The following is a 23,501-nucleotide window of genomic DNA, read 5'->3' on the forward strand; positions in this document are numbered from 1 at the left end:
CCAAGCTGTCATCCCCTAACTCCTGTGTTTTTGATAAGGCAGCCACAAAATGCCTATACTCTATTGGTATTGTTCATATATAGAACTACCATCATCCGGATCATATGAGTCTGTGAACCTTCACTCTCCCCCAAGATAAATATTTACCACAACCATCATTAACTGATGCTTTTGCAAGGTTTAGTAGAAAAGTTGGTAGACTTGGACTGAAGTCTCTGCTCTGCCAGGAATTCAAAACATAGACTGTTCAAGTTATTAAGTTGCCTTGAGTGACTGTAAAATAGTGAGTCTGCACTAAGGTCTCTTCTAAAATTTTTAAGCATCTGCTAAATTTATTGTTACTAAATGATGAAAAATTACCATCATGCAACCTTACTGTCAGGAGATTCTAAGCAAAGATATTAAAGAAGAGGTAGCAATGAAATGTTTGTATAAATTATTTTTATTGACATAACATACAAAAGTTATAAATATGATATATGATTCATGTAAAACCAGAGTCGACTGGGGGAGGCATCTCTCTAGACACTCAAGCAGAAAGCAAGTAGAGCTGGGTGAGTCTTCTGAAGATCAAAGGAAAAGCAAGAGAGAAAAGGAGAGGGATTAAATTTACAGGCAAGGTTGGCTCCTAGCTTCCAGGTTTTGCTATAAGACAAGGGGACAACTTTTGCAACCAGTTTATCAAGTCTTGCAGCAAGTTAGTGACCTAGGTCTAAAAGGCCTTTGGGCACTTAAAGGAGAGGCACTTGACTGGAGGAGCCAGGCCTAAAATGGAAATAAATTAACAAAGGGTAGATCTGTAGGGTCTGTCAATAGGGGATTGATTACATTTAAAGTCCTTTGATCTCCTCCCAGACTAATTTCCTACTCTAGGCATTTTGACTCAGACAGAGGAGGAAGCAGGAAGTACTGGGTGGGGGACTTAAAAAGGCTGAGGCAGGGAAATACACTGACAGCTAACTGCTAAATTTTGGTGCAAAAGCCACTACTTGATTTATTGAGATTTTCTAATAACTAGAACACATCAAACAAAGAAATGTGATTTGTGAGTGAAAGCAATGAAAGGGCAAGTTGTACCAAAATACAAAGGCTTTGGTGACACTCTGAGCAAGTGTACAAAGGACACTGAGTGCTAGTAATATTTATGCCAGGAAGGGCCAAACTCTGCCCATCTGAGGGTTGTAGGGTGAATAAGACAAGTAATTCTAGGGCCACCAAAATGTATGGGAACAAAACCTTTTTGCTGCCACTTTTTTCCTTTTATTTTTTAAACACAAGACAGCTAAAAGCTTCAATAGGTAATTCCCACTGGAGACTACAACCCCCAGGTGAATGGCCTCATAGACACCTACATACAGGAGGCACCAGTGGGTTGAAAATAAGGGCATCTACAAAACCACTGGGTGAAACCATCTCCAGTACTTGTGCCTTGAAGGCACCATTGGCATCATTCAGAGAAGAAAAGGATTTTAATCTTTACATTGAAACTGACAGTTACATTAAATTATCACTTCATTGGTTACAAATTTGATAGCCACTTCTCTACCTGGGATTGGTGCCAGCTTACCAGTCAGTCTTGAAATTAAGAAGGTTTCACACTGACACAAAAACCGCTGGTCAAAAAGCAGGTACTTAACTTCCTCAAAAGGGAGTTCAACAGTTAAACAAATAACATTCTGGATAATTTCCAAGAGCATATATAGGCTCTGGCTAACCAGGGCATTTCTTTTAGGATGGGGAAGAATGAAGGATGCTGCTTCTTCCCATGGTAGAGGGTCTGAATAAGTCAGCACATACATGAGCCACTGGAGAAGTGTCAAAGTGATAAATCACTTTGGATTTCTCTGGTCCTGGTAAAAGAACATTCTCTGAAAATTATCATCCCTCAAACAAGTCAAAGGCTGGATACTAAGGGATAAATACTACTATGGACACATAAGCTCCATGACCATGGTCATTTAATCTGCAGGATGGTAGAAGGAAGCAGTAGCAGGGATGGAGGCTTTTTATACATTACTCAGCCCTCCCATTTATGAGTTCTGGACCACAAGCTTTAGAACCTCCTCTGTTGTTGCAAAGCTGTCTTATCTATGAATTACCAATGTGGGGCAAAAGAATGTTAGGAAACAACTGTCCCTTTCTGAAAACAGATAAGTACCTGAAATAATCTGAACCTGATGCCAGATGCAAGAGATTCCAGGCATAGGAAAAACTGATCTTTGAGGCACAGGACAAGTAAGCCTCGTTAATGTGCTACAGGTAAAATTTTCTTTGCAGCTTGAATAATCTTTCATCTATACTGCGCTGCCATTCCTGGTAGGGGCTGGAAATTCCAGTGAATAGTTTTTTGTATATGCCGGAATCAATCCAAAAGATACTGGCTGATTTTTTTGATCTCTTTCACACTTTGGGGAGGGAAGTTATTTTCTCCCTAAATTTAGCTTCATGGATTGAGAGACAGGTTTGGGGCATGACTTGTCTTCTTTCATTCACATGCTAGCTTGCTGTCAAAGCTGGAAAGCCCAATAGCAAAGGCCTGGAGAGCACACATGGGATAGTTGTAGTCCAGTGTGAACACATCTTCTGCCACACGTCCAAACTGCATGACTATATATTCAGCTGCAGAGGAAAAGAGTTAAAGGAAATTAGAGGATGTTTAAGGTAATAAGGAAAAACCTATTTTAATTTTAGAAAGAATTATAAAGTGCACACAAAAGCTAACTAAAATTTGTCTTACATTAAAAAATGGAAAAAAAAAAGGCAAAAAAGTGAGAAGGGGCCTTCCCAATCTTGATAAATCTTTAATTTACTGCTTCTGCCCTCCAATGGAAATGGAAGACTGTTCCTGACTACCATAGGGGATCCTGGCAAGAGGGAGGTAAGGATGAGAACAATTGATTAAGGGTACTACAAATTAGATAAATAAAAAGACTCAAGTTATGGGAAACCTTTGATGTATGTCATCTGAATTGGTCTTTCTAAATAGCTCAACTTGAGGCTCTCTATGGTAGCCACAGAAGCTGCTTGTCATTCTCTTTACCTGTCCATGCAGTAGAGTTCAGAAGTTCTTCTCCTAAATTGGGACTGTCTTCCCAGAGGGAGCTGTCTCTCTCAAATGAGGGTATAACTCCATAATTTACCCATGAAAAGCAATTTCCAGAATTGATCTTAAAACAAAATGCAGGGGCAGGTAGGTGGCACAGTGGATAGAGGACCGGCCCTGGAATCAGGAGTACCTGAGTACAAATCCGGCTTCAGACACTTAACACTTACTAGCTATGTGACCCTGGGCAAGTCACTTAACCCCAACTGCCTCACTAAAAAACAAACAAAACAAAACAAAATGCAATTCAAAATCTCCCTTCCAAGAAAGCCCCTCTCCCAGCCCGCACTTAGCCCTTTTTGGTGGGGCTTACGGTCATTTGCATGGACGATCTGAAAATTCTTCACAGATGCTTGAGTGACCCGGCCATGGAAATTTAAGACATAGGACTGAGTGTCGTCATTCCAGACTGGGGCTTTGTTGTGTAGCTCAATCACATTTTCCATGTTTTTATTTTGCCATTTGGAAAGCAAATTCTCATGCTCCTGCTCAAGGGAAAAAATATCACTTTGTATTGAGAATGCATCTACACCAGAGGCACTTAAATAGCAGTCAAAGGGTGCAGTGAGGGTTCTGCTTGCCATTCCAGAGAAGGTAAAGCGAAAGTACAGAAAGACAAAAACCTGAACTAGGATTTTTGATACTTACCCCAGTGCTCCCTGATACTATTTCATAGGTAACACACTTTTAATCAGCAGTTACACTTCTGTGTCTTTAGTACTTGTTAAGCACCTACTATGTGCCACGTACTATGATAAGCAATGGGGATAAAAGGAAAAGCGAACCCCCTCCCCACAAGAACCAATCCTTACTCTCAAGGAATTCACAGTCTCGTGGGGAAGACAACAATGCAAATAACTATGTATAAATAAGATATATACAGAATAAGTGGGAGATAATCCATAGAGAGAAGGCACTAGCATTAAGGCAGACTGGGAAAGGGTTCTCTTAGAAGGCAGAGTGTTAGTTTGAAGAAATTTAGAGTTTGAAGAAAGCCCAAGAAGCCAGGAAAGGAATATGAGAGAATTCCAGACACGGGAGATAAGCACGGATGATTTCCAGGGCCAGGAAGTAGATCGTCTCCTTCCAGGAGTATCAGCAGGCCAGTGTCAATGGATCAAAGAGTATTTAGGGGCAAATAAGGTGGAAATACTAGAAAGGCAGGAGGGAACCATGTATGAAGTGTTTCAAAAGCTAAACTTTGATGTTTTGATCCTCAGGGTAACAAGGAGATGCTGCAGTTTTTCTTTATTTTAGGAAGATCAACTTAACTGAGTGGAGGATGGACTGGACTGGGGAGAGATTTGAGACAGGGAAACCACCCAAAAGGTTACAGCAACAGTCCAGTGCAAGATGATCAAGGCCTGCACTAGAGTGATGGTGATACCAAAAGAATAACCCACAAAATGGCCAACAATTTAAATAAAGATAACACCAGTGCTGGTATCATGATGTGAAATTTAAAGCACATATTAGATGACTACTTGATTTTTCAGGGAATATACTTGATTTCCCCTGATGTGTATTATAGGAAATGTTTTTCTCTATAAAAACAAAAAAGATTAAAAAATTTATTTTAATTAATTATTTTTTAAAAAAATTATGCTTCAGTCTGTATTCAGACACCATCAGTTCTTTCTCTGGAGTTGGATCGCATTTTTCATCATAAGTCCTTCAGAGTCATCTTGGATCATTGTACTGCGGAGAATAGCTAAGTCATTCACAGCTGATCATCTTACAATACTGCTCTTACTTTGTCTATAGTATATTTCACTTTGCATCGACTCAAGTAAATCTTTCCAGGTTTTTCTGAGAGCATCCTGCTCATCATTTTTTTATAGCACAGTAGTGTTCCATCATAATCACATCCCACAATTTGTTCAGCCATTCCCCAATTGATGGGCATCCCCTCAATTTCAAATTCTTTGCACCAAAAAAAAGGGTTGCCATAAATATTTTTTGTACACATAGGACCCTCAACTTTTTTTTTTCTTATCTTTTTTTGGATACCAACCTAGTTGTGGTATGACTAAGTCAAAGAGAAGTTTTGGCAACTATCAAGTGAGCTGGAACCCAGGGAAAATAGAAGAGATTTCCTAACAACCTTTCAAGCCCTCTTTGAAAATTTAGTATGTCCTACTTACATTTCGTGGCTGGAATGGGATTCGTTCATGACTCATATTCATCCCTGGAATAATCACGGACATTTTCCTGGGACCCTTAAACCCAAGCACATTGGTTTCCTAGAAAATAGAGAAACCTCTTGGAAAGTGAAGCAGAACTCTTGAAAAAAAAAAAAGAAAGAAAAACGTGACCACTTTAAAAATATCCTTCTTAAGCACTTTTTGGCAGTAACAAGAAAAAAAAATAACAATGGCAGCTATCATGGTGAAGTGGACATACAACTGGGGTGGGAGTGAAAGGACCTCCCCAGCTTTGCCACCTAATAGCTCTGTGACTTTGGGGAAGTCATTTAACCTATTTAAGCCTGTCTCCTCATTTATAAAATGAGACGTTTGAAATAGATGATCTCAAAGGTCTCTCCCAGTTTACAAAGCATTTCTTTACAACAACTCTGTGAAGGACTATCATCTCCACTTTATAGATGAAGAAATTAAAATCTAAGGGGCTTGCCCATAGTCACACTGTCAGTAACTGAAGGAGTGGGATTTAATAAGTTCTTGTGACTCCATGTTTTTTCTCTTTACGTTAAACTGTCAAGAACAGGCAGCATTATCTCTAGAAGTTGAAAGTAATGCAGTTGCTATAAACATAACAGAGATATAATCACATCCAAATTCCTTAGTTATTATCAAGTAATTACTGAAAGCATAGGGTTAGATTGGGTCTCCTGGAATTATTTGGTTTATATTTTCAAGGAGTTTATAATCTTACTGGGGCTTCTACATAGAAGCAACACAGTTGCTTCTAGATCCATTCTCTGTTTCTAATCTTAGCTGGGAGTTCAGAAAAAGGGATTAACTAGCAAGAACAGCACTTACATAACAGATGGCTGCAAGCTCCTGACGTGTATGGACCTTTTCAACCAGGCCCTGAGCCTTAGTCGGGCTTACTCCATGGTCGTACACTGTAAATTTGGTTCCCATGAGATTGGACCTACAACCAGGAAGAAACTGTCACCAATATAGTCTCATTTTTCTCTTATGCAAACAAAATATGCTACACTGAGTGACACAACAGATAACTTTTGCACATTCTCTAAAATGTCAAGATGCATCTATCTCATCTGTGCCTTTTACAAGTTCTTTCATTAGAAAAAACCAAGAACTCTGACTCAGTTCAAGTCAAAAGGCTGGAGTAGTAAGTCTCAGTGAAACTACAGGAATAAGAATAACAATGATGGACTAAAGGTATGGAATGAGACAGACATTTTCAGATATGACCAATGTACTGAATGGTTCTGTTTGACTATACTTACTTGTTATGAGGACATCTGGTATGCAATCAATGGAATCACTAAGCACTTATTAAGGACCTACAATTTGCCAGGCATGGAGCTAAGGGTTTGTGATTCAAGGAAAGGCAAAAAATAGTCCTTGCCCTCAAAGAGCTCACAATCTAATGGAGGAGACAACATGCAAACAACTATGTATAAACAAGTTACATATAGGATAAAAAAGAAGGCACTAGAATTAAGAGGGATTGGTAATAGCTATGTGAGCCTGGGCAAGTCACTTAACCTCGATTGCCGAGAGAGAGAGAGAGAGAGAGAGAGAGAGAGAGAGAGAGAGAGAGAGAGAGAGAGAGAGAAACACCCAGAGTCAGAATGACATGTCTTGGCCTTTTTTTTCTTCTTCTTTTTTTTTTTGGTGAGGCAATTGGGATTAAGTGACTTGCCCAGGGTCACACAGCTAGTAAGTGTTAAGTGTCTGAGGCCGGATTTGAACTCAGGTACTCCTGACTTCAGGGCCGGTGCTCTATCCACTGCGCCACCTAGCTGCCCACCCTTTTTTTATTTTTATTTTTGCAGGGCAATGGGGGTTAAGTGACTTGCCCAGGGTCACACAGCTAGTAAGTGTCAAGTGTCTGAGGCCGGATTTGAACTCAGGTACTCCTGAATTCAGGGCTGGTACTTTATCCACTGCACCACCTAGCTGCCCCCTTTTTTTTTCTTAAAGAAAAATACGAGGCAAAGTTCTCAGCTGAGAGATGGGGGGATGGAGAATCCTAAAGCATGGGCCATTTGAAGAAGTATGAAAAGAAAGGTTTGGAAGAGCTGCTGTGGTGGGTGGGAGAGTGAATTAGGGTGGTACAGAAGGACTGCTTAGCAGGAAACCCAAAAGGTTATGTAACATAAATTGGTAGCAGATGCTTGCTTGATTTTTCTATTAGCAAAGGCTAGAGGAACAAAAGAATGGCTAGTGACAGAAATGAAAAAATAAAAAATAATAAAATATTTACAGATACACAGAAGAAAATCAAAGTCTAAAAGGTCTACAAATTAGGCAATTTTCTTACTATCACATTAAATTTAATACATACATAAAATAACAATTTGTATATAACAGAAGTTCATGATTTCATATGTAGTTCACTTCTTGGTTCCTTTGCATACAAAGGACATGGATATTTGTTCATTATTTTACTATTATTAAGCTCACAATAAAAAAGAAAAATTAAGTTAAAAAAAGAAAGGGCAAAGAACAGGGGAACTGGATCAAGTCCTCTGACCCCTCTTGGCTTCCATCTGTTCATTTGTTTTTTGTTTTGTTTTGTTTTTCCCCATATAAATATTTTATTATTTTCCAGTTACATGTAGAGATAGTTTTCAACATTTGTTTTTCTTTCTTTTATTTATTTATTGCAGGGCAATGAGAGTCAAGTGACTTGTCCAGGGTCACACAGCTAGTAAGTGTCAAGTGTCTGAGGCTGGATTTGAACTCAGGACTTCCTGAATCCAGGGCTGGTGCTCTATCCACTGGGCCACCTAGCTGTTCCCCTTTCTTTCTTTTTTGAATAAAAGTATTTTATTATTTTCCAGTTACATGTAGAGATAGTTTTCAACATTTTTAAAATAAGATTTCCAATTTCAAATTTTTCTCCCTCCCTCCCCCCCTCTCCTAGACAGCAGGTAATCTGACATATGTGCTATATATATATATAAAATAACATTAAACATATTTCTGCATTAGTCATGTCATAAGAATCAGAGTAAAAAGGAAAAACCTCAATAAAGAATAACAACAGCACCAAAAACAAAAGAAATAGTATGGTTCATTTAGCATCCATATTCCATAGTTTTGTTTTGGTTTTTTTCTGGATTTGGAGATCCTTTTCCATCATGAGTCCTTTGGAACTTTCTTGTACCGTTGTATTGGTGAGAAGAATCTAGTCTATCACAGCTGATCAACACATAATGTTGATGATATTGTGTACAATGTTCTCCTGGTTCTGCTCATCTCACTCATTATCAGTTCATGTAAATCCTTCAAGCTTTCTCTGAAATCTGCCTGCTCATTGTTTCTTACCGCACAATAGTATTCCATTACATTCATATACCACAACTTGTTCAGCTATTCCCTAGTTGATGGGCAGCCCCTCAATTTCCAATTCCTTGCCACCACAAAAAGAGCAGCTATAAATATTTTTGTACATGTGGGTCCTTTTCCATTTTTTATGATCTCTTTGGGAAAAAGACCCAAAAGTGGTATTGCTGGCTCAAAGGGTATGCACGGCTTTATCACCTTTGGGGCATAATTCCAAATTGCTCTCCAGAATGGTTGGATCAGTTCACAGCTCCACCAACGATGCATTAGTGTTCCAATTTTTCCACAGCTTCTCCAACATTTATTATTTTCCTTTTTTGTCATATTAGCCAATCTGATAGGTGTCAGGTGGTACCTCAGAGTTGTGTTGTTTTTTTTTTGGTGGGGCAATGTGGCTTAAGTGACTTGCCCAGGGTCACACAGCTAGTATGTGTCAAGTGTCAGGCTGGATTTGAACTCAGGTACTCCTGAATCCAGGGCTGGTGCTTTATCCACTGCACCACCTAGCTGCCCCCCTCAGAGTTGTTTTAATTTGCATCTCTCTAATCAAGAGTAGCTTTGATTTCTTCATCAGAAAACTGCCTGTTCATATCCTTTGACCATTTCTCAACTGGGGAATGACTTGGATTCTTATAAATTTGATTTAATTCCCTATATATTTTAGAAATAAGGCCTTTATCAGAAGTAGTGGCTATAAAAATTGTTTCCCAGTTTTCTGTCTCCCTTCTAATTTTGGATGCATTGCTTCTGTTTTTACAAAGCCTTTTTAATTTAATGTAATCAAAATCATCCATTTTGCATTTCATAATATTCTCTATCTCTTGTTTGGTCATAAACTGTTCTCCTTTCCAAAGATCTGAGAGGTAAACTATTCTTTCCTCTCCTAGTTTACCTATGGTATCACCTTTTATGTCTAAATCATGTACCTATTTTGACCTTATTTTAGTATAAGGTCTAAGATGTTGGTCTATGCCTAGTTTCTACCATATTCTCTTCCAGTTTTCCCAGCAGTTTTTGTCAAATACTGAATTCCTATCCCAGAAGCTGGAGTCTTTGGGTTTATCAAGCATTACATTATTAAAGTCATTTACTACTGTGTTTCCTATTCCTAACCTATTCCATTGATCCTCCACTCTATTTCTTAGCCAGTACCAGATAGTTTTGATGACTGCCGCTTTATAGTAAAGCTTCAGATTTGGTACAGCTGGTCCACCTTACTGTGCATTTTTTTTCATTATTTCCCTTCATATTCTTGACATTTGTTTTTCCAGAAGAATTTTGTTGTTATTTTTTCAAGCTCTATAAAATAATTTTTAGGTAGTCTGACTGGTATGGCACTGAATAAGTATATTAATTTAGATAGAATTGTCATTTTTATTATATTAGCTCGGCCTATCCATGAGCAATTGATATCTTTCCAATTATTTAGATCCGATTTGATTTGTGTGAAAAGTATTTTGTAATTGTGTTCATAGAGTTCCTGGGTTTGTCTTGGCAACTAGACTCCCAAGCATTATATATTGTCTACTGTTACTTTAAATGGAATTTCTCTATCTCTTGCTGCTGGACTTTGTTGGTCATGTATAGAAATGCTGATGATTTATGTGGATTTATTTAATATCCTGCTACTTTGCTAAAGTTGTTCATTGTTTCAAGTAATTTTTGAGTTGATTTTCTATGATTCTCTAAGTATACCATCATATCATCTGCAAAGAGTGATAGTTTTGTTTCTTCCTTGCCTATTCTAATTCCTTTCATTCCTTTTTCTTCTCTGATTGCTAAAACTAACATTTCTAGTACAATATTAAATAACAGAGGTGATAATGGACATCCTTGTTTCACCCCTGATCTTACTGGGAAGGCCTCTAACTTATCTCCATCACATATAATGCTTGGTGATGATTTTAGGTAGATACTGCTTATTATTTTAAGGAAAGCACCACCTATTCCTAAGCTCTCTAGCGTATTTAGGAATGGGTGCTGTATTTTGTCAAAAGCTTTCTCTGTATCTATTGAAATCATCATATGATTCTGGTTAGTTTTCTTATTGATGTGGTTAATTATGTTAATAGTTTTACTAATGTTGAACCAGCCCTGCATTCCTGGTATAAATCCCACCTGGTCACAGTGTATTGTCCTAGTGATCACTTACTGTTGCTAATATCTTATTTAAGATTTTTGCATCAATATTCATTAGGGAAACTGGTCTTTAATTTTCTTTCACTGTTTTGGCTCTGCCTGTTTTTGGTATCAACACCGTATTTGTGTCATAAAAGGAATTTGGTAGAACTCCTTCTTCACCTATTTTTCCAAATAATTTGAATAATGTTGGAACTAATTGTTCTTTAAATGTCCGGTAGAATTCACTTGCAAACCCATCTGGCCCTGGAGCTTTTTTCTTAGGGAGCTCATTGATGACTTGTTCAATTTCTTTTTCTGATATGGGCTTATTTAAGGATTTTATTTCCTCTTCAGTTAACCTGGTCAGTTTGTATTTTTGTAAATATTTATCCATTTCGTTTACATTGTCAAATTTATTGGCATAGAGTTGGACAAAATAGTTCCTAATCATTGCTTTAATTTTTACTTCATTGGTGGTGAAATAACCCCTTTCATTTTTATTTATTTTTTATTTTTTAATTTTTTGCGGGGCAATGAGGGTTAGGTGACTTGCCCAGGGTCACACAGTTAATAAGTGTCAAGTGTCTGAGGCTAGATTTGAACTCAGGTCCTCCTGAATCCAGGGCTGGTGCTTTATCCACAGCACCACTTAGCTGCCCCCACCCCTTTCATTTTTGATACTGGTAATTTGGTTTTCTTCTTTCTTTTTTTAAATCAAATTAACCAATGGTGTATCTATTTTATTGGTTTTCTCATAAAACCAGCTCTTAGTTTTATTAATTCTATTGTTTTCAGGGCAGCTAGGTGGCGCAGTGGATAGAGCACCGGCCCTGGATTCAGGAGTATCTGAGTTCAAATCCGGCCTCAGACACTTTAACACTTACTAGCTGTGTGATCCTGGGCAAGTCACTTAACCCCAATGGCCTCACTTAAAAAAAAATTCTATTGTTTTCTTGCTTTCAATTTTATTAATTTCTCCTTTAATTTTCAGAATTTCTAATTTAGTATTTAACTGGGGATTTTAAATTTGTTCATTTTCCTAGCTTTTTAAGTTGCATGTTCAATTCATTGATCTCCTCTTTCTCTTTTTTTTTTTTTTTTTTTTTTTTGGTGAGGCAATTGGGGTTAAGTGACTTGCCCAGGGTCACACAGCTAGTTAAGTGTCAAGTGTCTGAGGCTGGATTTGAACTCAGGTCCTCCTGAATCCAAGGCCCGTGCTCTATCCACTGTGCCACCTAGCTGCCCCCTTCTTTCTCTTTTTTATTGATGTAAGCAGTTAGAGATATAAAAGTTTCCCTAAGCACTGCTTTGGCTGCATCCCATAGATTCTGGTATGTTGTCTCATTATTGTCACTGTCTTGGATGAAGTTATTGATTGTTTCTATGATCTGTTGTTTGACCCACTCATTCTTCAGAATGAACTTAGTTTCCAATTAATTTTCAGTCTACCTTTCCATGGCTCTTTATTACATGTAATTTTTATTGCATCATGATCTGAGAAGGATGCATTTACTATTTCTGCCTTTCTACATTTGACTATGAGGTTTTTGTGCCATGTACTGCTGAGAAAAAGGTATATTCCTTTCTATCCCCATTCATTTTTCCAGACATCTATCATATCTAACTTTTCTGACATTCTATTCACATCTTTAACTTCTTATTTATTTTGTGGCTAGATTTATCTAATTCTGAAAGGGGAAGATTCAGATCCCCCACTAGTATAGTTTTGCTACCTATTTCCTCTTGTAACTCATTTAACTTCTCCTCTAAGAATTTGGATGCTATACCACTTGGCGAATACATGTTTAGTATTGATATTACTTCATTATCTATAGTACCTTTTAGCAAGATGTAGTTTCCTTCCTTATCTCTTTTAATTTGATCTATTTTTGCCTTTGCTTTGTCTGAGATGAGGATTGCTACCCTTGCTTTTTTGACTTCAGCTGAAGCATAATATATTCTGCTCCAACCTTTTACCTTGACTCTGTGTGTATCTCTCTGCTTCCAATGTGTTTATTATAAACAGCATATTGTAGGATTCTGGTTTTTATTTTTATTTTTTAATTTTTTTGTTTTTTGTTTTTTTTAGGGAGGCAATTGGGGTTAAGTGACTTGCCCAGGGTCACACAGCTAGGATTCATTCTGGTTTTTAATCCACTCTGCTATTTGCTTCCATTTTATGGCAGAGTTCATCTCATTCACATTCACAGTTATTATTATGAGCTGTCTATTTCCCTTCATTCTATTTACCCCCTTTGTACTTTGCCCTGCTTCTTTCACCCTATTCCTCCTCACCAACGTTTTACTTCTTACCCTTACTTCCCCCAATGTGCCCTCCCTTTTATCAGCCCCCCCTCCCTTTTCTTTACCCTTTTCTCCTTGATAATTTCCTGGAATATGGTGTCTATACTCTTTTTCTGATCATGGCTTTCAGGCAGTCCAATGATTCTCAAAATGTCTCTCCTGGATCTGTTTTCCAGGTCAGTTGTCTTTCCAATGAGGTATTTCACATTTTCTTCTATTTTTTCATTCTTTTGATTTTGTTTGACTGATTCCTTGTGTCTCATGGAGTCCTCAGCTTCCAACTGTCCAATTCAAATTTTTAAGGTATTGTTTTCTTCAGATTATGCACCTCCTTTTCCATTTGGTCAAATGAATTTTTTAAGGAATTGTTTTCCTCAGTCAATCTTTGTGCTTCCTTTTCCAAGCTGCGGATTCTTTTTTCATAATTTTCTTGTGTTGCTTTCATTTCTCTCCCCATTTTTGTTCTACCTCTCTCAATTGATTTTTTTTGGGGGGTGAGGCATTTGAGGTTAAGTAATTTTCCCAGAGTCACACAGCTAGGAAGTGTCAAGTGTCAGAGGCTGGATTTGAACTCAGGTCCTCCTGAATCTAAGGCCAGTGCTTTATCCACTGCACCACCTAGCTGTCTGTCCCTCAATTGATATTATTTTGTTTTTTAAAGTGAGGCAATTGGGGCCAAGTGACTTGCCCAGGGTCATATAGCTAGTAAGTGTTAAGTGTCTGAGGCCAGATTTGAACTCAGGTCCCCCTGACTCCAGGGCCGGTGCTCAATCCACTGCACCACCTAGCTGCCCCTCAATTGATTTTTTTTTTGGACAGGGCAATGTGGGTTAAGTGACTTGCCCAGGGTCACACAGCTAGTAAGTGTCAAGTGTCTGAGGTCGGATTTGAACTCAGGTCCTCCTTAATCCAGGGCTGGTGCTTTATCCACTGTGCCACCTAGCTGCTCCCCACAACTGATTTTTGATTTTTTTTTTTTTTTTTTGCAGGGCAATGAAGGTTAAGTGACTTGCCCAGAGTCACACAGCTAGTTAAGAGTCAAGTGTCTGCGGCTGGATTTGAACTCAGGTCCTCCTGAATCCAAGGCCAGTGCTTTATCTACTGCACCACCTAGCTGCCTCCACAACTGATTTTTAAAATACTTTTTGAGCTCTTCCAAGAAGGCTTTTTGGTCTTGAGACCAATTCATCTTCCCTCTTGAGCTTCACATGTAGGCAATTTGAGAGTATTGTCTTCATCTGAATTTGTGTTTGGCTCTTCCCTGTAGACACAGAAGCTCTCAATGGTGAGAGCTCTTTTTTGTTTCTTGCTCATATTGCAGCTTATTATGATTTTTATTTTTTAAGTTGAGGTAAACTCCTTGGGCACCAGGGTCACTGTTTCAAGCTTCTTGTGCTGGGAGATAGGGGCTTGTCACTGGCTTTCTACTCTGAGGCTTTTATGGCTTGCAGATTTCTTACCACCCTGGGCTTGCTCTTTGTGCTTCCTCCTGGCACACCAGGATGCCCAGGCCTGATTGCATCCATCCTGTGGGTGGCCCCCTAGCTGGCAGCCTGCCCTCTCAGCTGATGCTGGTGGATCTCACCACTGGCTTGCTGCACCACTAGCCCACTGAACCAGAATCTAGGGGCCTCAGTTGCTTCCCACTGACTTGCCCTGACCCCCTCCATGCTGCGCTGAGGTGTGCTGTGCGGCCCCCCCCCCCCCGCCTGAGTGAGACCAACCTTTCCTGAAGTCTTTTACATTATCTCCATTTGGAATATTGTGTCCCTCTGTCTTTTTGTAGGTTCTGTAGTTTCAGAATCTGTTTAGAGGCTTGATTTAATGTTGTTGTTAAGGGAAACTTGGGAGAGCTCAGGCAGCTTAATGGGTTCTCTCTGCCATCTTGGCTCCGCCTCCCCCCATCTGCTCATTTGTAAAAGAGGGGTTGGACTGAACGGTTTCTGATGTGACTCCCAATTCTAGCTTAGGACACTGTCAGACCTGGTACTCTCACCTGAGTTTCCCTATGTAGCTCTCCCCTTCCCGAGATAAATCTGTTGGGTCGATAGAGATGAGGTAGTTTGACGTTTTGCTCTTTTTTCTCTTTCTTCCAGCAAGAAGGAATGTCTGAAAAACGCAAAACATCAAGTCAGACCTGGACTGAAGAGATCTCAAATCTCTGTCTACTGGAGCAATAAATCTCTTTGATCTCTCACTCTACCCTGTCTCCAGATTCACTGTGCGCTGTTCTCCTTTCTTTCATTGTGTGCCCAATTGTGAATGATGGATCACAACAGCAGCTACTTTCCAGGGTTGTTGTGAGGACCCAACAAGAGAGAACACAGCTGTGAAGCACTTAGTACCTGGTGTATAGGAGGCACCTGCTAAATGCTTATTCTTCTTCTTGTGCTTTCTTTCTTTCTTTTTTTTTTTAATTTTTTTTTTAATGGGGCAATGGGGTTAAGTGACTTGCCCAGGGTCACACAGCTAGTAAGTGTCAAGTGTCTGAGGCCGGATTTGAACTCAGGAACTCCTGAATCCAGGGCCGGTGCTTTATCCACTGTGCCACCTAGCCACCCCCCTTCTTATACTTTCTAAGTTGGCTTCAACCTTACTCTCTGTATTGTTGCTTATTTCTCTATCACTATGGATCCAACAAAACATCTTTCTCCATCTTTTCTCTCATCACCACTGACTTAATCCAACTGTGAAGTCATGCTCTCCTACCTTTAGTTTTATATTCTTTACTGCAATATTTCCCTTGCTACTGTACATCTCATCATTTCAGCATTAAGTTATGCTTTCCAATCAAATCACTTCTGGGAATCCTACAACTCATCAGCCCTTGTGTATATAGAGAATGAATTATTCATGAACGAATTAAAAAAATGCTGAAAAACCCAAGTCTGAAATAAATTAGCATTTAGGTTGTCTTCTCTTCTTTTTTTTTTTAAGTGAGGCAATTGGGGTTAAGTGACTTGCCCTGGGTCACACAGCTAGTAAGTGTTAAGTGTCTGAGGCCAGATTTGAACTCAGGTCCTCCTGACTCCAGAGCCGGTGCTCTATCCACTGCGCCACCTAGCTGCCCCGGTTGTCTTCTCTTCTGACTATACCTAGGTCATTCCCCCTCAAATCACATCCTTATTTTTCATTTGTCATTATTCTTCTTTGATTAAAAAGAAAAAAAAAGATATTTCCCCCTGGGAAAAAATAAAACTTATTTTCTTTTTCTTTTTTTTTTGGTTGAGGCAATCAGGGTTAAGTGACTTGCCCAGGGTCACACAGCTAGTAAGTGTCAAGTGTCTGATGTCGGATTTGAACTCAGGTCCTCCTGAATCCAGGGCTGGTGCTTTAGCCACTGAGCCATCTAGCTGCCCTTATTTTCATTATTTAAAAAATAAATGTATGGATAACTCTCCAAAGTATCTGGCGCATCAAAACAAAATAAAACAATTAAAAATATATTTTTCCTTAAACAAACCTAATAAAGTAGTCTATATATTGCAACTTTCATTTCCTTATATTTAAGTCACTGAAGAGAGCACTAACATGAACTTACAATCAATGGAGGTTCATCTACTTCCACTGAATTTGGCCTAACACCATAGGATAAAAGGATAATAGATTTATAACTGAAAGAAACCATGTAGTTCAACTCTTTCATTTTACAAATGAGGAACTGAGGCCCAGAGTGGTTAAGTGACTTGCCCAAAGTCACAAAGTAAGTAGCAGAGTTGGGATTTGAATTCAGGTCTTCTGAGAGAACTTTTTCCAATGTACCATGTTCCCTCCACCAGTATTTTTTCCTTACTATAAAATTCAACCTCCTATACTTCCTTTCCTTAAAGCTTTGCCCTAGGAGATGATTCACTTACCTTCCGATTTTCATCCCTTTCCAAGTGCATGTAATAGGTGGGGTAGAGGCCCCTGTCCATTCCTTTCTTATCCCTGGTGATCCGACATTTTACTGTAATCCCTCGAGGAGCAGGACGAAATGCAAAATCTTCTAAATTTTCTACTTCTCCCAGCTGGTTATCAGCCTGAAGGGATGCTGTACAGGAGGCCCCTGTATCCTGAAGGAACAGTGATACTTGAGTAATAGGAGGCCAGCAAAGAAGCTCCAACATTCTTGGGAGGAACAATTTGCCTTTGGATCTTCACAACCAAGGCCTTCTGACAATGGCAGAAGAAATTCAGGGACATCAAATGAAATGATAAACATTTGGCACAAGAGAAGGTAGCAGAGAACTGATACCCTTAAAAGTTATTTTGAAGGAGGGGTCCTGTAGGTGCTAATATATCTATATTCAGGTGGGAGCCCTATAAAGGCACCTTCATTAAAAAATACTTTTATTGATATTTTCCGTTTTTACATCTCCTATATTCTGCAAGTGGGTTTCTCCTCTGTTTCCTCACCCCCCCCACAAGCAATCTCTTATAACAAAGAAGAAAAAGGTAGGGAGGAAGGAAAATGTTCCTCAAAATTCACTAACATACAAAAATCCTGAAAATATTTGCAATATCCTACAACCATAGTCTCCCACCTCTGCAAAGAAACAGGAGGGAGGTAAAAAGCACCTTAATTTAACAGTGCTATTAAGTCATGAAGATAAAGTTCTGGGGAGAGTTCATCTAATTTACCCAAAAGGAAGAGCTTCCAGAACCACATACTGTGACTGATTTCTGGCTGGATCCTGAACTGGGTCGCTGTGTTTCTGAGTAAGGTGAGTGAATTCCTGACTTCTTTCCTTCTTCTTCCTCCCCATCAGTTGCCTCTTCATCAAAGTTCAAACTGTCAGAGATGCCTGGTCAAATATAGAGATACAACTGTCTAAATTAAATAAGAAAGAGTCTGAAAATTTAAGTAAAAAAATAATTCCTTTCTCTGCCCAGCTCCTCTACCCACGTGACAAATACACACCCCAGTAAACCTTCTTTATTTTTGTTTTTTTGTGGGGCAATGGAGGGTTAAGTGACTTGCCCAGGGTCACACAGCTTGTGTCAAGTGTCTGAGGCTGGATTTGAACCCAGGTACTCCTGAATCCAGGGCCAGTGCTTTATCCACTGTGCCACCTAGCTGCCCCCCCCCTTCCAGGAAACCTTCTTATTCAAATTGTTGCAAACCATTCTTCATCTGTATTATTCCAACAGCTTCTTTATTGGATTCCTCCTCACCAATCCAAATTAATCACTGTCAAATTTATCTGCCTAAATTAGCCATCATCATGCTCTTCCCTGGCTCAAAACCACTTTTACTGGTTCCCCATGAAGCAAGATCCTAAACTCTTTAGTTTGACATTCAAGATATCAGAAGTTTGCAGGTTATAACACTGAAGACCTGTGAACTTGAGTGACTTATTTAAGGACAGGAAAGTACTAAAGAGTAAAGCTGGGATTAGAGTCTAGGTCCTCTCAGTCTAAATCCTCACATTTCTGGGCTTCTCTAACTTTTCTCCTAGTGCTCTCCCTGCTCTTAATAGTCTTCTTTCCCCCTTCCATCTAGGAAATTCCCACCTGTCCTTCAAAGGCTAAGTTCTACCCACTCTGTAAAGCCTTTCCTGATGATCCCCACCCTCGTTCCCCTAGCTGCAAATTATATCTCAATCCTTTGACCTCTAGACCACCGATTGGGATTTAGCATACTGCCTTGTATGGTAAAGCTTTTTTTGTCTTTTTAAAAATGTTTATAAGCCTCCTGTTTCTAAATAGATTATAAATAACAAGAAATCTGGGGTTGTGCTTTATGAATCTTTGTATTTTTTTTGAGTCTTCATATTCTCAACAGAAAAACAGTACCAAGCACATAGCAGACAATCAATCAAAACTTCTTGATTCAATAAACAATTCAACAAGCATTTATTAAATGCCTACTATGTGCCAGGCACTGTGCTATGTACTGAAGATGGGAAGACAAAAATAAAATAGTCTCTGCTCTTAAGAAGCTTACATTCTAGGGGAAAGGAGAAGAGGGAATAATACATACACAGGTATGTATGTACAAAATAATTTCAGGGGGAACACTAACAACTATGGGAATTAGGAAAGGTCTTTTTAAAGGAATGGCTCTTAAGCTGAGGCTTGAAGGAAGCTGGGACTCCAAGAGGCAGAGGGAGAACATCCCAAGCATGGGGGTGGGGTGGGGGGGGGCAGCTTGTGTAAAGGCACGGAGAAGAGGCCATGAACAGGGTAGAGCAGGCAGGCCAATTTGGCTGGAATGCTGTGTGTATACAGATCTGTAATATGGGCTCAGTGTAGTGAGATAGGCTGATGGCAGATTCTAAAGAGTTTTAAATGCAAAAGGAGCTCACATTTGATACCAGAAGATTTAGGGAGCCTCTGAAGCTTTCTGAACAAGGACTGACATGAAAAGAATGTCAATCTGGCAGCTGTGGGGAGGGAGGTTGCATTCAGCAGAATACCAACACAGGCTACTGCAGTAGCCTTGGTGAAAGGTGGTGAGGGCCTGAATTAGGGTGGTGACCATGGAAGTGGAGAAAGGGGAACAGAGATGAACAACGTGAAAAGTGTTTTCTCAGAGAAAAAAGAAATGAGGCTTATTTTCTCCAGTTATACTGTAGATATGCAAAAGCTTTGAGAGGGACTCCAAAAGCCACCCCCAAAGTCCACATCAGAACTTACAGTTGAAACCAGTTTCTTTGGGACAGGGCTCTTCCTAGCAGACCACAGAATGACAGAATTTCAGAGCTGGAACGGACCTCAGAGGCTAGCTAGTCAAACCTCTACCTAAAAAGGAATAGCCTGTGTTACAAGAGGATGGCCCTCTGGATAGTGGACGGGGAGGAATATATTTGGAAGGGAAGGGGACGTAAATCAAGCAATCAACCAATGAGTATTTCTTAAATGCCTATTCTAAGCCAAACACCGAGGATACAAGTACACGGAGTGAAATAGTACCTCCTTGCAATGAGCTTACATTCAAATGGAGGACACAGGTTCATGTGTGTGTGCGCGCGCACAGGCACATATACCCACATACATATGTGTGTATAAATTTAATAAATAGAAATGAATATAAAGTAGCTAAATACAAGGGAGGGTTCTAGCATTTGGGGGAGGGACAAGGAAAGACTTCGGGAAGAAAATGGTACTTGGATTATATCTCAAAGAAAAAAAAGAACTCTATGAGGTGAGGTAAGAGAAAGGCAATGGGCAAGTCATGCGTGAGGAACAGAGAGAAGGGTTATTGGTTTATCTCACAGAGTATACCCAAGGGGAAGTAACGTCCAACAAAGCTGAAAGATATGTTAGGCAGCTTGTACAAGGATTTCAAAGCTATAAAGAAGAGTTTACATTTTATCCTAGAAGCAGTAGAAAACCACTGATACTGAGTAAGGAAATCACAGTCAGATTTGTGATTAAGGAAAATTACTTTTGGCAGCAGTATGCCAGATGAACTTGGGGGGAGGGACTTGAGGAAGAGAAATAAATTAGGAAGCTTTCAAAATAATCTAGGCAAGAGGTGACAAGGGCCTGAACTAAAGTGATAATTGTGTGAGTGGGGGGAAGGGTTTGGATGAGAGAAACATGTAAGGACAGAAATAGCAAAATGGAGCAGTTGATGTATGGTGAGGAGTGTAACATAATGCTAAGATTATGAACCTGGGAGAGTGGAAGGATGGTGGTGCCTTTAAAAGAAATAAGAAAGGGGGGCAGCTAGATGGCGCAGTGGATAAAACACTTGCTCTGGATTCAGGAGGACCCAAGTTCAAATTTGGCCTCAGACACTTGACATTTACTAGCTGTGTGACTCTGGGCAAGTCACTTAACCCTCACTGCCCCGAAAAAAAGAAGAAAGAAGAAGAAAGAAGGAAGAAGAAGAAGGAGAAGAAGAAGAAGAAGAAGAAGAAGAAGAAGAAGAAGAAGAAGAAGAAGAAGAAGAAGAAGAAGAAGAAGAAGAAATAAGAAAGAGTGGGGAGGATTTAGGGGGAAAGATAATGAGTTAAGTTTTAAGTATGTTGAGTTTAAGACATCTCTGAAACATCCAGTCTGAAATATCCAACAGGCAATTGGTAATGTGGGATTGTCACAACTGAAATTAAGGTAACATGAGACACAAAGTTCTAATCACATTCAATCTATTGGCAATGCTAGCAATTACCAATAAAGTGGTTCTTTCAGTTCTTCAGTAAGCAAAAAGACCATGAGGTAGGGCTTACTAGCCTTCATATAGTTTTGAGAAGAAGTACAAGAGAACAAAGAACAGAATGTATCGCAGAAGAAAAACTATGATTGGTTACAAAGTCTGAAGTTTCATAGATGATGGAAAACAATATGACTGGATGGAAATCTGGAATGCAGGGTTAGCAACAACTCCTTCCATCTTTTTGCTATGGAAAGATCATTAGTGGTATCCACTTGAAGAATGGAGGTAAGGTATGGCTGAGAAAGAGGGAAGAGAGGATTATAGCCTCCTTTAGTGGAGGAACAGAGAGAAGGCCAATTGGTTTATCTCACAGAGTATACAGGAGGGGAAGTAACATCTTTGCGTATGTCTGAAGGCAGGAAAGAAACAAGTTGATACAGGGAGGTTGAAGATTTGAGAAACATGGAATGCCAAAGAAAAAATAGAAGATAGCATCTACTTTAAAAAACAGATCATATCTGCAACATATCTGACAGGTGGTCTCCAGCCTTTCCTTCAAAGCTTCAAATGAGGGAGAACCTACTACTTCCAGAGCAGCCCATTCTACTTTTGCTTAGCTCTAGTTTTTAGGATCTTTTCCCTTTGCCTCGAGCTTCTAGCCACCTCTTTAGAACTTCAATTCACTGTTCCTGGTTCTGTCCCCTGGGGACAAGGAGAATCAGTTTAAAATTTCCTTTTTCATGTGACAGTCCTTCAAATATTTTGAAGTTGACCATCAATTTCATGGGGTTGATAGGTGGTACAATGAATAGAGCACCAGACCTAGAGGCAGGAAGACTCAGCTTTCTGAGTTCAAATCTGGCCTCAGACACTTACTAGCTGTGGGACCCTGGACAAGTTTCTTAACACTGTTTGCCTTAGTTTCCTCATCTTTAAAATGGTCTGGAGGAAATGGCAAATTGCTCCAATGTGTCTGCCAAGAAAATTCCAAATGGGATAATGAAGCACAGGATATGACTGAAAAATAAATGAAAATCATTTCCTCCCTCCCATTCCCCACCTTTCTCTTCTCTCTAGGTAAATATTTGTTTCCTTCAACCAATACTCACATGCTATTAAGAAAGCCTGTTTATCACAAAACAGCTTCTAGGAATAAGGAAGTGGATGTCCTAATGTACTCTGCCCTAATAAGAACATGTCTGGGGGCAGCTAGGTGGTGCAGTGGATAAAACACTGGCCCTGGATTCAGGAGGACCTGAGTTAAAATCCAGCCTCAGACACTTGACACTAGCAATGTGACCCTGGACAAGTCACTTAACCCTCACTGTCCTGCAAAAACAAAACAAAACAAAACAAAACAAAAAAAAGAACAAGTCTGGAGTACTGTTCAGTTTGGGATGCCATGTTGTATTTCATGCTGTTGACAAACTGAAGGAAGAGTATTCAGAATCAGACAATCAGGATGGAGAAGGCTCTTGAACCCAAGCCATGTGAAGACAAGGGTGAGGAGTGGGGGATGTTTAGACTAGGCCTAGAGAAGACTCCTTCGCCAAGTACTTGGAAGACTGTCAGATACAAAAGGGGTTCAGATTGTTCCAATCCTCCCAGGAGGCAGAACTAGAAGAGGGGGGTGGAAAGCTGGAACAGGGTAAGTTTAGGGTTAGTGGAATGAAAACCTTCCTGATAATGACAGTGATCCCAAAGTAGAATGTGCTAGGATCCCATTCACTAGGGGTCTTCAAGCAAAGGCTGGATAATCACTTGTCAAATACTTTGAAAAAGAGACTTGAGTCTTTTTTTGAGTATGGATTAGACTAACCAGCCTCCCCGACCCCTGACCTCTCACCCTGCTTCAACTCTGAAAGTCTGTGCTTCTGGGAACTCAAGATACTTTACTATCCTGGTTACTTTCCTCTATATTTTCTCTAAGCTTATCAATGTTTTTCCCCAAATGTGCCCAGAATAGAAAACAATGCTCTACATATGGTCTTTATGGTGGGACACCACTTCAACCACATCTATGCCTCTCAATGTAGCCTAAGATCAAACAAGTGTAAGAACATCATATTACTTTCTTTACCAGTCTTACCTCTTAAAAATACTTTAAAAGTACTTTTGCAATTGTGGAATATGTTATTTCTTGTTTCCAAGAAATACAGTATGTGGCAGAGGAAGGACTAGAGAACATTGAAACTAGTGTTAACTTCTTTTTTGCTCTTTAATCTCAAGTTTACACTGAAATAAAGTTCCCAATTCACAGATTTCTAGGGCTATCCTCATCAATGGACTCTGAACTTCCTACTCTCACTCAATTTAGATGCCCTATGGAAATGAAAGGGTTGTTTACAGTTGTATATTGTCTAAATCAGTATATCAAATA

General features: G+C 39.5%; 1 protein-coding gene across 6 annotated transcripts in view; it reads right to left on the reverse strand.

Moving 5' to 3' along the window:
- Window positions 1-424: 424 nt before the first annotated feature.
- Window positions 425-23,501, reverse strand: part of TULP3 (TUB like protein 3) — a 64,177-nt gene continuing 41,100 nt past the window's right edge. For 3 of the 6 annotated variants that reach the window (XM_043964903.1, XM_043964900.1, XM_043964905.1), the window contains exons 5-11: window positions 17,659-17,822; window positions 16,893-17,090; window positions 15,032-15,144; window positions 6,106-6,220; window positions 5,248-5,346; window positions 3,417-3,588; window positions 425-2,619 (exon numbers count right to left, since the gene is read on the reverse strand). In XM_043964903.1, coding sequence (XP_043820838.1) covers window positions 2,486-2,619; window positions 3,417-3,588; window positions 5,248-5,346; window positions 6,106-6,220; window positions 15,032-15,144; window positions 16,893-17,090; window positions 17,659-17,822 — 995 coding nt within the window. In that variant the 3' untranslated portion in view covers window positions 425-2,485. The remainder of the gene's footprint in view (window positions 2,620-3,416; window positions 3,589-5,247; window positions 5,347-6,105; window positions 6,221-15,031; window positions 15,145-16,892; window positions 17,091-17,658; window positions 17,823-23,501) is intronic. The other 3 variants (XM_043964904.1, XM_043964901.1, XR_006353138.1) reach the window with 2 other exon arrangements.

Source organism: Dromiciops gliroides, chromosome 5 (assembly GCF_019393635.1).
Source record: "Dromiciops gliroides isolate mDroGli1 chromosome 5, mDroGli1.pri, whole genome shotgun sequence".
NCBI classification, from domain to species: Eukaryota; Metazoa; Chordata; class Mammalia; order Microbiotheria; family Microbiotheriidae; genus Dromiciops; species Dromiciops gliroides.